Consider the following 19,843-nt stretch of genomic DNA (forward strand, 5'->3'; position numbering starts at 1 on the left):
GGAACACATGATTTCATGATGCCATGATTATGCCCCCAGGACAAATTTCATGTTTAGTGAGAATCACATGGTAGTAGAAATTGTGTGGTTCTGCTGCACAAGAGGAGAATTCTTAGTATGCAGAAATTGCATAGAGATGTGGCATCTCTGGTGATAACTAAGCCAGTTCCATGGGTAAATCAGAAGCCAATGCTGAGGAGAGAGTAAGACTGGAGCCAGAAAAGTCTGGCAATACCTGACACACTGATGCTCAGCTCTATGCCAGGAATGTGTTGAGGCCATGGCATATTATTTAGTTTTTCCAGACATTCTTGCACCTGTTTAGAGACAAGCCCTGAAGAGAAACTCCAAGGCACCTGGCTGCCCTCTAAGGACTTTAGGTCCTTGGGTTGAGTCTTAAATGTCTGTCATCACCACCGTGTACCCTTGTGTGTGGCAACCTGATCAAGTTTAATGGAATTACTCTCAGATTACGTAAAATAAAGAGAACAAGAGTTTTCTCTGGAAGGATTTACTTTATATATTAAGACTGTTTTCATTAAATTAAGTTTTAACAGAATTCTGTTAATTATAATATGCTATCTTTATAACGTCTTCTGCAAATTTGATTCAGATTCTATTTAAAAAAGAACTACAATGTATTAATTGGCAAATTAAGAGGGAAAATACTTTCCAGTTTCTCCTATACTGAAAAGATAAAAGAATATAAAATAATGCTTATCACAGATTCTTTAAATTAATTTAAGGGGCATTTTTTAAATATAAATGTTTGTTGTGTGTGTTTATTATTTACTGTAGCCACAAAAAAAGTAATTGAAATATTATAATTCACATTTTGATTTAAAATATAGAGATGAATGCATTACTTACTGTAAAAGTTCATTGAAGATTTTCATAGAAGCAAATTAAAAAAGTCAAAACAAACAAAAAAAAACCCTTAAGGAAACCATTAGGGACATATCCCACCATGGTACCTTTAATCTGAATCTTGACTTTGATTACCCAAAATGGGCCTGATTTTTTTAGCACTGAGCATTTGTCTACTGAAAATAAGGCCCTTGTAAAATTTTTCAAGCTGGATATCTGAAGTCATTAGTCATTTTTGCAAATGCATGTCACGGAATTTAAAGAACAGAAAGAAATCAAAAAGAACCACTGAGATTAGACTAACTCATTAAAGAAAATTGTCAACGTTCAATAAGGGTAATGTGGAATAAGACACTGTTTTCAACTGGAAGTTCAAAGCTGATTTACATTGCTAGTGCTGCCGAATTCAAAATATGTATTTTTTTTTGGTGATGGCAAAACCATTCCCATTTACAACACTGTTCTTATTCTGAATTCTCTTGCCTATACATGTCCATTATTTGTTGAAATCTGTTTGCTTTGTTACAGTACATGGAGTTTGGGAGGAATGGTCACCTTGGAGTTTGTGTTCATTCACATGTGGTCGAGGCCAAAGAACTAGAACAAGGTCATGTATACCTCCCCAGTATGGGGGAAGATCCTGTGATGGACCTGAAACACAGCATAAACCTTGCAATATTGCTCTCTGCCCTGGTGAGCCTATATAGTAACTCTTTTGCTTTATAGTTGTACATTTGGTGCAGTTTAACATTTCCTTTATTATCTTTTCCAAACTAAAAACATTGGAATTAAAGCCTAAATATGTGGAATATTAGTATTGTTTACTATTACTGCAGTACCAAGAAAATGTAAACAGAATTAGAAATCTATTTTTGAGCTGCAGCACAACCAGGAGGATGCAGGAGAAACCCAAGAAAAAAATATGAGTAATAGACCTGGGGCAAAGGGAAGGGAAATATTCAAAATGTATACAGTTCGCATCTTCTCATGTCTATTTTTACTATTGTGCACCTTACTGGGGACCCAGTTAATTCATAATTATTAATTTATTTGCAAACCGCTCATATAATGTCTTTGTAAATATTTTGAAACTGTATAATTTGAGATAGATTCAAATTGGTTTCTTAGATTTTTACATTGCCTGAGTGTTAGGATTCCTTGCACAGGAGAGCAATTAAGTGTGACTGGATAGGCTCTAGAGTTGCTTATACAGTCAATGAAGAGACTTCAGAGGCACTAAGGAATGATTCATGCAGAGGTGCTTTGATTTTATACACAGAACAGCACCTTCAAAAGGTGAATCATAAAGCCCTGAGGCCCCAAAAGGAAATGCTAAGCAGAGGGACGTGTCTGGATTTCCAGTCCTCTCAGGAGCTGAGATGCCTAACTCATGCCATTAGGGCTTCTCCATTCATTTTTTATTCACAATACATAGTCTCACTTCTGAGGATAGCCTCATAAGGATTTCTGAATATAGGCTACTACCACTTCCATCTTGTTCCTAGTCAGCTGGCCAGAGCACTCACCCAGGAAGTGGGACACCTAGGTTTTAGGCATGTGTCACCCTGACGGTATTTCAACCTGTATCTCCTGCATACTAGGAAAATAACCTAATTAACAAGCTATAGTATAGTTCAGGTGAGACCACTTTCCTGTTGAACCTTGGTCTCCTGCTTCCTGGGCAGGTACTCTAAATGAGTAGCCAAGAATAAAAGACAGTTGTGGTCAGAATGAAAACAATCCAGAGGGAACCTATCTCTGTAACCTACAACCAGAACCTATTTCTCTTTTATGTGCCTGAATTGCACTTACACACAGTTCGGGATTTGGCATAGTTACAGTCACCCAGTTCTTCCCAAGTGAGCACGCACTCTAGTTGCATAGCTTCCTGGTGGGAATAGACTTTCACAGACATGCATATAATGTACATACCTGAAAGGCAGTCACCATGGATGGAGATGAGCTTTTCTCTATGGCTATAGGGAACAGGACTAGGTGCAATGGCCTCAAGCTGCAGCAAGGGAAATTTAGGGTGGAGATTAGGAAGAACTTGTTGACTGTGAGGGTGGTCTGGCATAGCATTCCCAGGCTACCTAGGGAAACTGTGGAATCTCCATCCTTGTGAGTTTTCAGGAGCAGGTCAGATGGACACTTGGCTTAGTTTGTTTAGTCAAGGATGGTTCTGCCTTCAGTAGGGGGCTGAGCTAGATGACTTTTTGAGGTCCATTCCAGCCCTACTTTCCTATGAACCTATAAACTAGCCTTTTCTATGGCATGGTAGCTAGGGTACTGCCCTAGTAAATGGAGGATTTGGATTTGAACCCCCTAAGGCTAAGCTGGGCCTAGGATCTGGGTTTTCTGCTTCCTGGGTGAGTTATTTAACTATGCTTTTGGGCAAAAGATGGGCATCATCACCACTGTCTAGCTGAATTCAGTGTTTTTTTAATGGGAATTAGATGGGGTTTGTTTCTGCCTACAGATGTGGACCTCTGACTCAGAAGTTGCTTGGGTGCCTTCCAGAAAATATTTGAATTGCAGAAAAGCTTATACAGGAGTTTTCATGTCACAGGGGTGTGGGTTGTAGGCAGGTTGGTCTAAGGACATAGGCAGACAAGGTTCTTTGGGTAAATTTGATATCTTTTATTAGATCAAATAATAGTTGGGAAAAAATTTCTTAGCAAGCTTTTGGGTTTAAAAACCCTTTGTCAGGCTGAGGAAGCATCTGCAGTTAGTGTGTGCTCTTCCTGGATGAAATGAATAGTAAAGAAGCCAGAGGCTTGTATGCATGCAAGAAAGCCAATGAAGATGTAAATTGAGGAGTCAGTGGGTGAGAGACAGGCTGGGGGAGGGGAAGGGGGTGGAACGGGAGTAAATGTAGCAGGTAAATAGTGGAGAGGTTCCTGGGGAGTCAGATGCAGGCAGGTTATAATGTGTCATAAATCCAATGCCTATATTTGATTGTGTGCTTCTGCTGCACAAGAGGAGAATTCTTAGTCCATGATTTGTTGTATCCAGGAGGTTGATGAAGTGAAGTTCATAGGCTCGTCTCTGGGAAGTGTTTTGTAAATCCACCTCCTTGATTGCCACCTTACAAATCTTAAAATGGCTTTCACTCAACAAGGACACTCCTCCAGAGAGACAGATCACACGTTTGAAAGAGCAACCTGTATACCGTGTGAAGAGTTGCTGGAGTACAGAAGGAAAACAAACCCCCATGAATCGCATACTGCTGGTTATGACATATCACCCCTCCCTCAAACCTATACATAAAATCCTCAAACAATTGCAACCTATACTAGAAGGAGACCCCATTCTTAAAGAGATCTTCCCAGAACCACCCATCCTAGCCTTCAAACAAGCACCGAACCTCACTGTCCTCATCACCAGAATCAAACTTCCTACAGCCCAAAACACATCAAATGGATCCAGACCATGTCATGACAAGACATGCAAAACCTGCCAACGTATCTCCACCACCCCCACAATTGCTACACCCCACAACAGAAACATCAGCATTCCTGGATCTTACAGCTTCACCTCCAGAAATGTAATATTTCTCATTCAATGCACCTGATGGAAAATACATAGGAGAGGCCAAACAACAACTGCACACCAGCATGAACACACACTGGAAAGCTATTCAAGACAAGAATACTCAGTTACTGGTGAGGGCACATTTCTTACAAGAAAACCACTCTCTCTCCAATCTCTCAGTTCTAATCCTCAAAGAAAATTTACAAAACACTTTTCACAGATGAGCCTGTGAACTTTACTTCACTCTGATGAAGGGTATTTAAACCCAAAAGCTTGCTAAGAGCATTTTTTTCTAACTACAGTATTTATTGGCTTAATAAAAGGTATCAGATTTACCCAAAGAACCTTGTCTGCCTAGACAGGAGTTTGACATTCCACCTGAATTGCTCCTGATCATGCTCAGAGACTGGTAGTCTTAACACCTAGGAACTTTGTAGTCCAAAATGGAGACACCTAATGAGTGCCTAAGTCCCACTTAGGCACCTAAAGAATCAATATAAATCTAGCCCTAAATTATAATTAGCTTGTTCAGACTGGGTGTAATTTATAGATATGCGAGTGCTTTTTTTTTCTTTTAGAAGTACACTCACTTGCTCTTCCTCTCTAGTTTTTCTAAATATGTTTAATGCAGTAGAGACTTCGGCCAGAATTACTAAAGGGAACAGGGTCACTGATGTATGTATGTAATTCTGGTCAGGAGCTTTACCTGACACAGAGCATGGTTGTTCCCTAATCCTGACCCTCTGACAAAATCTGCATAACTAGAGTGAGACAAATAGTAATATCCCATATGTCCACAAACAGAAATTTCACATCCAAAGGCAGTGATCTTAGCATTAATTCCCAGACCAACAGAAAACGAACAACTTCTTACCAACTTCTTACCAATGCATCAGCCTGCCATTGGTTTTCTAGCTACCATTCTCCAGAAAGGAACAGGCATTCACTGATCTGTGTTAAGGTCTGACCTTATTACAAATCTACACAAATACCCCACATTAGACAAGTAAATAAAGTCCTTTATTTACTTTTGTCCACTTACTGGTAAGTTGTTATGGAGAAGTCTTATTCATCATTTGGGTTAGGGACAGAATTTACACACAAACCAGTGCAAGTGATTGGAAACTGGTTCAGATATATAACACAACAGAAGTTCAGTGTGCATAAACTGCTTTCAAAATGGCCAAAACTAGTTTAAGATAAACCTGGATGGATCAGACTTAACAGATTTAGGTTAAATTGGTTTATTGAACTTGTATCCCAGATCTCCTCTAGATTCAAGTTAACTCACAGTCTCCCAGCATCCCAGGATGCTTTGCCCTTTCCTGCAATTCCCCCTTCCGTGCCCCCCCCCCCCAAACAGGGTTGGCAGGCTAATTTTGGGCCAAGCTATCTGCTCCAGCCAAGCAGGGAGGTATGCGCTAGTACCCCCAGGATCCTGGCCTAAGCCACTGCAGGCATGTGTCAGCATATCCAGAATCAGAAGTGAATATTTGTTCACTTGCTTATCAGGCCAGTCTGTGCAGCATAAATTAACCTGCAAAGATTAAATCAATTCAGCTTCGGTCTTTTTAACTGTCAGTACTTAGCCTTGGAGTTATGGACCTTTGCTCTTCTGGCTGCTGTATTGCAGTGTGAGAGGAAAAAAGATACCATTAATAAGCTCTGTACACCTAACCTGTGTTACAGCTTTGAATCATTTGTTTAATACTGTGGAGAGACTATGTTTAATACTATATGAGAGATATGCAGAAGAGTCCGTGGCTATTGGCAGGTATTCTTTTCTGAGCCAGTGTCAATTGAAAGGCTGTGAATTCTTACCAATGTACAAAAAAAGTCTTTATTAATTCCCATAAAGATTTCAGTAAGTTGCAGCTGTTTACAGATAATGTTTCTGTATCCAAGTACTGTAGACTGTGGTGAAGAAATAAACCCAATTTGGACTTTATAGATATAACCCCGTAGCCTTAAAAGTAGGCACTTGTGATTACATGCTGTATGTTACAGTTAAGCTGAATGTGAGCCTGGATATGAGTTCTCTTATTGCAACCCCTCCCCGCCCCCCACCAAAATAATAGCATACTGTAATCTATTTCATAGATTTCATAGACATTAGGGCTGGAAGGGACCTCGGAAGATCATCGAGTCCAGCCCCCTGCCCAAAGGGCAGGAAGTCAGCTGGGGTCATAGGATCTCAGCAAGATAAGCATCCAGTTTGCTCTTGAAGGTGTTCAATGTAGGCGCTTGAACCACCTCCGGTGGCAGGCTGTTCCAGACCTTGGGGGCTCGGACAGTAAAGAAATTCTTCCTTATGTCCAGCCTGAAAAGGTCTTGTAGTAGTTTATGACCATTCGACCTAGTCGTCATCCCTTGGGTCGCTCTGGTGAACAAACGTTCCCCCAGATACTGGTGGTCACCCCTGATAAACTTATAGGTGGCCATCAGATCACCCCTGAGCCTGCGCTTTTCCAGGCTAAAGAGCCCCAGGGCTCTCAGCCTGTCATCGTAGGGTCTGCTTCCCTGACCTCTGATCATGCGTGTGGCTCTTCTCTGGACTCTCTCAAGCTTCTCCAAGCTATTAATAGAAGCATCACTTGCAAGACAATTAAAGTGACCCTTTCACTCTGTTTAACATTTCTGATGTCTTTCCTGGATTACTCTGTCCAATTTAAGGCACTCACTTCAAGAAAAATGTGGACAAAATAGAAAATTCACTGGAAAGCAAAAATAAATAAATATTAGAAGTCTAGAAAACATGACTCAGGAGAGAATACTGATCCTGCCTGGAGCACGGGGTTGGAACGGATGACCACCTGAAGTGCCATCTAGCTCTCCTGTCCTATGATTCTGTAAGCTCAGCAGCAACCATAATATGCTTGAACAGTATTTTAATACTAAATTACAAGTCCAGCCCTATGTTCTACAGTGGAGATGTTCGTGTCTGGTTCCCTTCAGTATATCAGATATGGAATATTAATGACTGTTTGTTTGCCTTAGGTTAATAAGGGCAAGTGAGGGCATTGCATGAGCAACTAAAGAGAAATAATGAAATTCATCATTTCAAAAGGACTATAAGATAAGACTGTTGGATAAAGTGGTCGTCTGACTTGCCTGGTACTATTTCAACTACCATTGATTTTTAAAGGGGCAGAGTTGATTCCTAAACCTTCAATTCACAATGACTGTTTGACTCACCCTACCCTCCACAACAGTCCAAAATACTGGGTAAAACTGGGGGGAAGCAAAAGCAAGAATTGAAATATAGTTTCCATAATATTTTCTTCTTTGCATAAAGTTTCATGATAAATGAACAAAGCCTGTTTCCATGCCTGAAGAGACTTCAGTTTTCTGTTGAACAGGTAATCAATATACTATGCTCCATGGCCTGAAGTGGTCTTCTACATATAGAAGTGATGCATAACCCTTGCATTAAAAAGAACACTTAAAATAATGCTTTAAAAAAAACCCCTGTGACTCATCACTAACTGCAACTCATTGATCTCTGAAATATTTCATTTATTTTAAATGTAAAGTACCAAGGAAAACTGTGGTGTCTCAGATGTCCTTGTAAAATGACTTACTGATTAATATTTCATCTTGGATGTTTCACTGAGATGTTGCAGACACACAACTTTTTTAACAAATTTGTTAAAAGTTAAATCACTAAGTTAAGAATTCTGTTTCATCTATAACTATTGATACCATAAAGTCCTAAAATGCAGAGAGGAAAGAGAAGCCTCCTAAGAGCTCTTTTAGTTCCAGAATTTTTCTGTCTCAAACAGAAATACAGAATCCTGAGGTCAAGAGTCATCTGGTCAAATTATTGATTTTTCTATCACTTTGCTTGTTTGTTTGTTTTTTAATTGCAAATATATTTGTAAGATCAGATTTTTAAAGAATGAAAATAAGTAAATACCAAGCTATTAGCAGCTGAATTTATAAATTCATACTGGGTAATTTTATGCACAAAAAGAATTATTGTAACTATAATGGCAGAATTTTTCAAAACAAATGAATGCATTTTAGAAGACTTACCTGCTTTATAAATATCTCCTCCTGGTATTTTTCTATATATATTTACTAATATGAGATTTTGAAGGATATATATTTTTAAGATATCTGGTGTAATTGACAAGCTCTTTCCTGCAGCAAACTGGCATTCAAACTAATGCAACCCATACTCAGAAAAATGTTTATACAAAGTAAATCTGCAGTTTCATTTAGAATGTTGTGTGCAGCACTGCTGGTCCCATTTAAATAGTTTTAAAATGGTGCTTGATAAATTCATGAACAAGACTGTATGATACAACTGCCTATAAAAATGGGGGAGAGGGTGGGGCGGGGGGCTGGATTTGAAATCCCTGGAGGGATAGGTCCAGCCCCATGTTTTGTGTTCCATCTCAAATGGATGTTATGAAATGGATATTGTGGAATGTACACACATTCAGATTCATGGATTCATAGATGCTAGGGCCAGAAGGGACCTCAACAGATCATCGAGTCCGACCCCCTATCCTGGACAGGAAAGAGTTCTGGGGTCAGATGACCCCAGCCAGATGCCCATCCAGCCTTCCCTTAAAGACCCCCAAGGTAGAGGAGAGCACCACCTCCCTTGGAAACCTATTACAAATTCTGGCCACCCTTAGTGTGAAGAAGTTCTTCCTGATGCCCAGCCTAAGTCTGCTCTCTGTCAGTTTGTGACCATTGTTCCTTGTTACCCCATTGGCCCTTTTTCAGTCCTCTGGGACCTGACCCAAGCACCATGACAACTGTGTCAGTGGTTCTGCTATGACATTCCTTCAGCACCCTCAGATGCAGCTCATCCAAGCCTGCTGACTTAAACACATCCAGTCCATCCAAGTGACTCTGCACCAAGTCAGAGTGGCTGGCTGGTGTCCCTCTGATGCCCATCTGAAAGAATTCTCCCAGGTTTGTTCTACTGGTATAGAAACTTATCCACAGCTGCATTTAAAGACATTTGAATGCTGAGGTCCTGAAGAGTGGAGAGCTTGCAGTGATGACAGCTGGGGGAAGGGCAGGAGGCGGGGGGTGTTCACATCTCAGCATGCTGTCAAGGTTCCCTTAGTCTGCCTGGTGACAGCAGTGCATAAGGCAGTCCTGATTGGCTTCAAAGACTGTCCATGGTCAGCCTGTATTTCCCTGGAGCACACTGTGAGAGTATTATGAAGGGGGAGTATTCTCAGAGAAGCCACAGCACATGCAGACATTCATTCTCCCAGGAGAAACTCTCCTGGGAGTGATTTAACCTTAGTTTTTCCCAGGTTATTTTTCTCTTGTAGTAGCCATTTTTACTCTGGGAGAAAAAGCCTGAATATCTGTACATTCATGGTTTCTCCTGGGACAGCAGCAACTCTCTTAGTAGAAAATGTCTCTCTGAGTCCAGGGTTAACAAAGCAATGACAGGATTGACCAAGGGCATGGAAAAATCTTTCATAGAGAGAGATTAAAATGACTGAAATTGTTTACCTTGAAAGGTACACAGAAATGTATTATAAATTGTAAAGAATAGATCAGGAATTCCTGTTCTCCCTGTCTCATAACACAAGAACAAAGGGACATTTAATGGAATGCAAAGGTGTAAAATTCTAAAGTAATGAAAGAAAATATTGTTTACACAATATGTTATTCAAACTGTGGAACTTACTGCCACAAGAAGTCATTGACCCAGAAACATCACAGGATTAAAAAATACACTGGATATTTATATGGATACCAATTATCTCGAGAATTATAATTTATTATAAGAACAATTTGGAAAGAGATATGAAACCTTGTTCCTCATGGAATAACCCAGTCCCTAAGTCTTAAAGATCAGCATGAAACCTAATAGGGTAGGGTAATTGTTCCATGTCTACCTTCTGCAAGGTTCTTCAGCATCATTTGAATCATCCCTTACTGATCATTTCTTACTTGTGCCCATCCTGAAAGAACCTTCTGTCTGGCATAGTATGACCATTCCTAAGCTTCTCTGAAATAGGCCTATTCATGCCAAGGATCATCTGCATGCATTTGACAATAGGATCAGGGCTTATATGTTACAGAACCTGAGCTCTATTCTACACAGAAATATGGCCAAGGAATTCATAACAGAAAGGAGCAGAAAGTCTTGTCAAATATCCTGACTGGTAGTTAACAGAAATAAAATGTATTCTTTGTGATACTAGGATAAATTGTAAGGGAGGGAGGGAGGGGGAGGTCTCATTTATTTTTGGAGGAAAAAAGATATCAGACATTAAAGTGATTTCATAGAATCATAGAAAAATGGGCTGAGAGGCACCTCAGGAGGTTTTTTAGTCCAACCCCCTATTCAGGGCAGAATCGTTCTTATTTAAACAGTTCCAGCCACGTGCTTTTTTTAACCTTCTTTCAAAAACGTCCAAGGATAGAGATTCTACAGCCTCTCTAGGCAGTCTATTGAAGTATTTAACCACCGTTATAGAAAGTTCTTCCCAATATTCAACTTAAGTCTCCCTTATTGCAATTTATTATTTCTTGTCCTGTCCCTTTAGCCAAAAAAATAGCCTGTTACCATTTTTTCTATAACTATCTTCAGTTATTTGAAGACTGTTATCAAATCCCATCTTCTCTTTTCCAGACCAAATAATTCCGGTTCTTCCTACATTTTCTCTGAAACCCTGTTTCTTATACCTTTAATCCTTCTTGTTGCTCTCTGCTGAACTCCTTCTAATTTTTCCCATCTTCTGAAGTGCAGTACCTAAAATTGGACACAGTACTCTGACTGAGGCCTTACCGGTGCTGAATAGGGCATACTTCTCAATTTCTGTATTTGCTCATGTGAAGTTTTATAATTATCAACAGTGCAGTAAAGGCCTCTAAACAAAAAGGGAACAGTGACATATAAGCCATTATTGCATGATATTTAACATTTTTGCTGCAGGTTCTATCTTAGTTTTCAAGGGGAGATGACATAAGTTAATATACAATGAAGTATACTGGCAGTATATAGACACTATGGTAATTTTGGTTTTTTTGTTGTTTTATGTTTGCTGTGATAGTTGATGGTCAGTGGCAGGAATGGAGTTCATGGAGTCAGTGTTCAGTGACGTGCTCCAATGGCACTCAGCAGAGAAGTCGACAATGTACAGCAGCTGCTCATGGGGGTTCTGAATGCAGAGGCCCCTGGGCTGAAAGCAGGGAGTGCCATAACCCAGAATGTACTGGTAAGTAGGATCCCCTAGTAGGAGATGATCCAGAGAAAAATTCCAGGTAGTGTAACATTCATTTCTTGTTAAAAAGACATCTTGGGACCTATTCTGGCCTTAGCCAGTGAGCCTATATTGAGTTTTACACAGCCTAGTCACTATGCATATGGGCCCAGAGGTCCTTCTGCAGCAATCCAGCTGCAGCATAGGAGTTTGTAGAAGATAGCTGTTGAAGACAATAGGACTATTTGCACAAATAAAGACTGTGTACCAAATAAAGACTATGTACAAATAAAGACTGTGTACACAAATAAAGACTCTGTACCAAAAGGTTGGCATTCCTGAATTTAGCATTACAGTATAAACATTTATTTTAAAACTATAAATCTTAGAATAAAAGTTTGAGAGCTAGAAATGGAACAATGGATCTCAAGAATCTACAAGAAATTATACACGAAAGAAATGATTTTTTAAATAAATTATTCTTATGCTTACTTGTAGGCCTTCAAGCCTTTTAATTGATAGAGAATATATAATCAAGCCTCTAAATAGGATTTTTTGATTTAGGATTTTTAATATATTTTTATAGTGCATATATACTTATAAAATGACATTTAATAAGTGCCTTTGGAAAGAAAAAAAACAAAAGTGACAATATTTATGTTCAGGCTTTATAGGAGCAGCTTGTATGAGAACAAGTATTTGATGATTCTTTTTTACTACTTGAGATACACTTAGGCCAAATTTTGCAGACAAATACTGAAAATCCTTAGTTGGGCACAGTATGTCACCATTCTAACTATGGCATTCCTCCAAACAGCTAATGGTCAGTGGAACCAATGGGGACACTGGAGTGGATGTTCCAAATCATGTGATGGTGGCTGGGAAAGGCGAATGAGGATTTGTCAAGGTGCTGCTGTGACCGGACAACAATGTGAAGGGACTGGTGAGGAGGTTAGAAGATGCAGTGAACAGAGGTGTCCTGGTGAGAAGCAAATATCATTATTAATATTTTATACAATCAAGTATGTTTTCTAGCTGACACAGATGACCTTAAGCTATCATACTTAGAAGAGGTAGGATCACATATGAATTGTGTTCATAAATACGATCTTACAGAGATATAACAGGGAAGCTCAGTGCTCTGGGGAGCATCAGCATGTATGATGCAGAATTAGCTGCATGTGGCAGCAATGGAGCTGCTTGTGACAGCAATGGAGCTTCTATTTTTGTGCCTCCTCCCTAGGTGGGTTCCCAAGACTGCTTCCCATTGTCCCCCACCCCCCACTTAGTTACACCACGCTGTCTTGCCTTTAGATACTGACAAGTAACTTCTGCTTCCATCAGTATGATTTGTGTTCATGGACTTGGGCGTCACCTAGCACAATATATGCATGAGAGATGAACCATTTTAAAAGGAATATCTAAATGGAAAAAGCAAACAAGCAAACAAAACCCAAAATGTTCTCTCTGTCTGTCTCTGTCACTGTCTCTCAAAAAATTACCTAGGTCCATCTGCTTATTTTTGCACTATTGGGACAATAGGGGTAGGTGTTAGAAAATCATTCCTGTATGCATAAGTTCTGAAAATATAAGGCCTGTTTTTGTAATTCATGGATTCAGTCTCCTCCTTTTTCTCCCTACAAGAGACCTCTATGTAATACATTTGGGGAAAACGCCAAATAGAGTGAAGATAAGGGGGAAAGAAAGAACAGTACTGCAATGTACAGCATGAATGAATGCTGTATGTGACCATCATTTTATAAAAGGAAGCTGAAGTCAAACGGGCATATTTTTTTCCTTTATATATATGTGTGTGTGTATATATATATAAATAGTTGTTAATGTGGCCTTTTTAGTGATTTAAAACATTTGCCTAAACTGAGTAAGAACAAAGTTGAAGCACTCCTAAAACACTAAGAAAAACAGTAGATGTATACAACTCTGCCTTTCTGTATAGAGGCATTATTTTGAGGTAGAACAATGCATTATTAAAGAAACTGATAATTAAATAGTCTCGAGGTGGTCTAGTGATTTTATGTTGTAGTCCTTGGAAGTCATGTGTTTTCAATTTTGAATGGAGTAATGATTCAATAAATCCAACAGTCTGAACAATTCCACTTCACCTGTCAGTGGTAATATTCTAAGCTCAGGAAAACAGGATTTTAATGGAAAGGATTCTTCAGATCAGGAATAGAGGAATGGAATGGATGTGAATCCTATGTTATCAAGCCCAGCAAAATCATATCTCCTGACATCTATACCAAAACAGAACTCAAAATATTACCATATTAAAATAAAATAATGTTAAAATAAGACTCTGAGATAGAACAGGGAATCACAATTATGTTCAAAGAGTAATTATTTGTAATAATACCTCATTAAAGTAATTACATAAAACTTCATTAAAGTAATTAAATAAAACATGATTAAAATGGTGTATTATTTTAATATAATGCACATCCTTTTAAAGCAGTTCAAAATATCTATTTCTACTGAGATCCTAAAAAAATTATAATTTGCTCTGAAAACATGATTTTTCCTGTACAGATGTTGCACAGTACACTTGGATAGGATTAGTACAAATCTGGATAATCAGATACTCAGCCAAACGAGTCCCAACTCTAAAAAAGTCCTTAAATTATTTGCATTTCTGAATTTAAAAGTAAAACTGTAGTGCTGCAATCCAATTTTCAAAGGTTGCCACCTGCTGTTAATAAAATATTTTACAAATGTATTTACAAGTCAAATGCATGTGTAGCATTATGTACCATTCCCTAGATTTGCTTACAACTTCATTGAGTTCATATCAGACTCAGGTTGCTACCGGAAACAATAACCTAAACCCAATCTTGTAACACTGTAATTATCATGCAGAAGATTATACATGCAGTTACAGATATTTGTTTATTTTATTTAACTACTTCCAGATTCAGTTAATACTCATTTCCAAGTACATCTCAGATCTAAGCAAGAATAGTAATTTACTACTAAGAGTGTGTGTGTGTGTGTGTGTGTGTGTGTGTGTGTGTGTGTGTGTGTGTGTGTGTGTGTGTGTGTGTGTAAAAACAGCATTTTATGAAAACAAAACAACATTGAATAGTACGGTAGAAGGGTTGTCTCCACTTTTTCCTTCAAATGTTTTGAAATATGGAAATCGCTAAGGATTATTATCCTAATTTAGCACTTTTTCTAATTTATGTTTTTATATTTTTATGGCCCAAAACAAATTTGTATAGAAAAAAAAAACACTAAAAAAGGATTGTCATTAGTTAATTTCTCTTTTTATGATAGGTGATACATCTGGCAGACACAGATTCTTTTCTTGATGAAATTAGTTTTCTGTAAATGTAATGGGCCAATCTCCAGCTGCTATAAATAAACTAGGCTATATTTTCATGAAACTGAAGAGGCAGTGGAAGGGGCGCACCGGCATATTAGGGCTGCTCAGTGCTGCAAAGCAATGGAGGGCAAAGCTGTAGCTGGACCCAGGTCCTTGTGAGCAAATGGGGCAGGGAGAGCTGTTTTTTTATAATAAGAGAAACAAAATCAAACGCCAAAATATATAGGTATTTAGAATTTATTTTATTATAATGATCGAGGCATTAGTAGGCTATCAAATTGTTTTAAAATTATAAATATACCAATACATTATTGTGTTCAACTGATGCCTATACATATAGTGGCATTTCATTTTAATTGCAGGTGAGTAGAATTTCAATTTTTTAAAGCCATTACAGAGATTTTTCTCATCTAAGAACAATGTTTTTTTAAAAACTAAAGAAGTCCATTTTTGAATGTTCTTTATAAATAAAGCCTCCATAAATTTTATTTAAAAAAATGCAATGTACTTTTCTTCTTGTACTTCAAAAATATCTTTTGCTCAGTGTTAATATTTTAGTGGCTAGAAGTCTCTGTAAAATTTTTTCTTTTTTCCTTGTATTTATGCTTCACTCAATTTTTACTCAAAACAAATGCATCAAATTTCCAACATGTACTTCTTGTCAATGGCAAAAAACATAATATAGGAATTGCTTTGACTTAATTAATGGAAGGGATGGTAAATCATCTTCTTAATTAGCCTAAAGATGACATTATAAGTACTTCTGAAGAATAACTAATGATTTCCCACCAAAGATAAGGTTCTACAGTGGAGATATTAATCTTTCAGGGTTGAATATGAGAATAGGTATAAAGATTGAAAATATTATCAATAAATAAGTAATTCTATCGAAATGCAAAGTATTTTTAGAGGCCTAAGAAATTGTCTCCAGCTACAACACTGTTTTACAGGATTTACAAAACTATTATTACTTTTTTTGCTTGAGAGATAGCATGCTCTACTAGGTAAAGAATAAAATACAGCTATAATAAACAAATGATTAACCAATCTTTATCACTACCAGTGCAACTGGGAAGATAAAATGACTAAAGTTTTTAATAGACCATCATATATTCCCATTACTTGGGTTCATTCCTAGCATCCTATGAAGTAGTTTGTTTTCTATGAAATCTCATGTCTCTCTGAGCCAGTTAATCTCTATGAGGGCCCCAAGATTAATCAAGTCTGCTGGAGTGTGACAATTACAATGCTCCAGCAGCCTCCGGCATCTTGTGTATCAAGCATCTTCACACTTCAAAATGGTGGCGGAAGTGTTTTATCTAAAGCTCGAATGAGCTTTAGATAAAGCACTTCCGCCGCCATTTTGAAGTCCAGGTTCACTGATACATGCAATGCTCCAGGTGCTTTAATTAGAGTAGCTTTTGGAGCCACTCTAATTAAAGCCCACTCCCCCACTCCTGGAGCATGCATACAAACGGCCTAAGGTACTGCCTTTCCTACCTTATGTTTAACTTTTAATGATTTAAAAAAGGTTTTCAACCAGGAAATATTTGGAAGTGCAAATTCTACAACATACTGAGTCTCCTACACTCCTACTGAAATCACTGCATGTAATTCCAATTGCAATTTCAAGTAGTGCGATTTTCATGTTGACACGTGATGTGAACCTACAGCACTTAAAACAATAGATTAAGTAACAACCAATTCAAAAACTCAGGTACGGGGGCTTGCACTATACCAAGAAATGAATAAATAACAGTTTGTGGGTTTACAATATAATTTTGAAAAATAATTTCTATGTGAACTGAATTTAGGTAATCCAATGCAATTATTAGAGCTGGTTGGTAATTTTTCACAAACCACCCCCCCCCTCCATTTTTTGTCAGAAAATGATTCCTTGAAACTGAGACATTTTGCAGAAAGATATTGGTTAGATTAGGCTTTCATTGGGAAGGTTTCTTAAGATATAATTTCTCATTAAGAGCTGAGAGATGCTAGCCTGGTAATTAGACTACTCAGCTGACATCTAGAGGACCTAGATTCTAGTCTTTCCTCTATCTCAGAGTGGCACAGAAAGCAGGAAGTTTGAATTTTCTCATTCACATGTGGGTATTCTAACAATTTAAGTTTTTGGGAGTGAGTAGGAACCATCTCTCTGTCTGAGTGATAAAAATTAGAAAATCTTGGTTTCCTTCTGCACTAAAACCAAATTTTAAATCCTCAAAACTTTCCATCAAATACATTTTGATGAAATACATCATTTTTCATTTTCATGAAATAGTCATTACATGTCTACCAACGGGGAAGCCTCATCCAGAGGCAGATCCCAGTTGTAAAAGGAGAAAAAAACCTACATGTCTCATGGGGTCCAGAAAAGTGAGGAGGTGCACTAGGGAAAACCACCTGAGCGTTTATCAGCCGTGCCTATCTCCAGCTGGAACCAGGTGACGTCACAAAGAGACATCACCTAGCGAAGATAAAAACTGTCCCCGAGAGCGTGGGAAAGGGGGACGCCGAGTGCTGAAGGAGTGGTGGGGGACTGCTGAGTGGAGCGTGTCCAGCCGCTACAGCCAGCAGCGGTGGTGGCAGCAGGAGCTGTGGGAGATCTCTGTGCCGGGGAGGACCGGCGGAGATCAAACGGGCCAGCAGTAAAAGCAGGCAGCGGGAGCTGCGAGAGAGTTACGCAGCAGAGAAGACCGGCGGAGATCAAAAGGGCCGTCAGTGAGGCCAGTAGAGAGGCCGGCAGCGGCAATGGCTGCAGGAGCTGTGGTAGATCCCCGCACTCGGGGAGACCGGCGGGGATCAGAGGAGCCGGCAGGGAGGCCAGCGGAGGCAACAAGAAGAGTCGGCGAGGGAGTTCTGGCCGGAGGTGGCGGGTGCCATGACCCTGGGGAAGAGGCAAATCCCAAAGGGGATAAGAGAAACCCCAGCTGGGGTGAAGGCACGGGTCCCAACCCAAGGGACACGCTACTCTAGGGGCATTAGGGGCAAAGGGAGCACAGGACTCTACCCGCGGTTGCCCCTCTTTTCTTTGTTTCTCCTCTTAGTCTCTTTCCTCTTGCACTTCTTGTCGTTGCCCCTTTTCTTTTCACATTGGGTGTTCTCATGGCATGGAGTTTTTTCTGGTGGTGAGTGTTCTGTTCCTGTTTTTCTTTCTAGTCAGATCTATTTTGTTCCCTGCCTAGAGCAGGGTAGCCTAGCACACCATACCAGGCTCGGGGAATTAGAGACCCCATTCGGAGATGGAAGACCACATGAGAACACAGCGACTACCAACAGTGTCCATCGTGGAATGCGCAGGGCATCGAGAGGGACAGCCCTGAAGGCAGAGCATCACCAGACCCACCGGCTCTGGCTAGAGCCCAAGGCGCCCATCCACAAAGGAGGACATGTGGGAACTGAGGAAGACATCAAAAGGGGCTAGTTGCAAAATATCCTGAGGCTCGTCTCATAGGTTAGTGTATAGCCGGGGTGTAGGGGAGGTTGGAGCCCCGTAGACATCCACCAAGACACGTGACAACTCTGGAGGCATCCTCCAAGGGAACCCCCTCCACTGAAGAACAATCCAAAGTCATGGCAGGAAAGTGTGGAGGATACCCAGAAGGTTATCGAGGAGCCCTCCAGGGTCTACACGAGCATCCTAGGGAAACAAGACCAGTTGCCCAGGCAAAGACGGCACAGGACTGGGTCATTGAGCAGAGACAGGCACACATATTTCACTTCCTATCATTACCATAGTACAGCATGGAAATTTGGGGTATGGCAATACTTCGTTTAGAGGCACAAAAGTAAATTACATCTCACATTACCTATCATTGATGTCCCCAACTCCAATTTCATAAAACACTTTGAGTAGCAAAGGCCAAACATTCTTGTAGCATAAAGGAAAAGAATTCCAAGGCATTTGTACCAATGTATAGGAGGTTCCAAATATGCACAACTATACAGAATATATACAGTGAGAGCTTTAACCAGGCTTTTTCAGATACCGTGTTGTCCTTCTGAATGCTGTGTCAGTATGTGAAAGAGTTCAATATTTTTAAATTAAGAAAATATGTAATATGTTCTGAGAATTTTTAGATAATATCTGTGTTCAGAAAGAATACCAGTTATATTTTTTGAGCATATTCTATTGGTAGCTTCAGTTTATAATATTTTTTTTCAAATTACATTTTTTTCTGTCTGGCCAGTCCAAGAGATGCATTTTTCTTTCCCTTATCCCAGGGTGACAACAGGCATAGATTTTTAATCCACTGCCTTTCAGATCAGTGTTAACAATGTAATTCATGACACTGTTTACATGCAGCTGAATACTGGTCATTGGCTATTTCAGTTCCCTTTATAATGAAAGACTTGTTAAAATATGGGGTTAAATAATATGGGGGCCTGTCTCAGTGGAAAAGAATTCCTTGTTACAGCTATGGAGGAGTAAAAGTCTGCCTCTTAAAAAGGCCTGAAAGTCTGCCTCTTGTAATCAGATATTGCTATAAGTCAATTAGTTTTAGCTTTGGGTACATTCATGTAAAGTTAAATGCTGCCCTGTCTCCTTATGAGTGCCCAGTAAGAGGCCGCATTGCTTTACAGAAATATGAAATCTTGGGAGATCATATGTAAAAATCAGTCATGCTTTCTTGCCACAGAGTTGTGCTTGATACAACACAATTTGCAGAAGGGCAAAGAGGTATCAAAGTCAGGGTTAGTTACGTATATCCAGAAATTGAACATGGCTAGTTTTAGGAAATGAGCTGGAGTGTCAATCCCAGTGTCCAGTAGGAAAGTAGAGTTTTGCTCCTATTTCTGTAGATTTCCATTTCTGAGGTTATATATACCTCTCCCTGGATCAAAACCTTGTTGTGGTGGAGAGGCTTGCTTGTCTCAGTGATCCTGAGAGCAGTACTGTCTGGAAACTTTTTGT

At 39.3% G+C, this 19,843-nt stretch overlaps 1 protein-coding gene across 4 annotated transcripts in view; it reads left to right on the forward strand.

The window, feature by feature from the left end:
* Positions 1 to 19,843, forward strand: part of ADGRB3 (adhesion G protein-coupled receptor B3) — a 733,084-nt gene that overhangs the window by 285,150 nt on the left and 428,091 nt on the right. For all 4 annotated transcript variants that reach the window (XM_059730831.1, XM_059730825.1, XM_059730832.1 and 1 more), the window contains 3 exons: positions 1,396 to 1,560; positions 11,439 to 11,603; positions 12,406 to 12,570. In XM_059730831.1, coding sequence (XP_059586814.1) covers positions 1,396 to 1,560; positions 11,439 to 11,603; positions 12,406 to 12,570 — 495 coding nt within the window. The remainder of the gene's footprint in view (positions 1 to 1,395; positions 1,561 to 11,438; positions 11,604 to 12,405; positions 12,571 to 19,843) is intronic.

Source organism: Alligator mississippiensis, chromosome 1 (assembly GCF_030867095.1).
Source record: "Alligator mississippiensis isolate rAllMis1 chromosome 1, rAllMis1, whole genome shotgun sequence".
NCBI lineage: Eukaryota > Metazoa > Chordata > Crocodylia > Alligatoridae > Alligator > Alligator mississippiensis.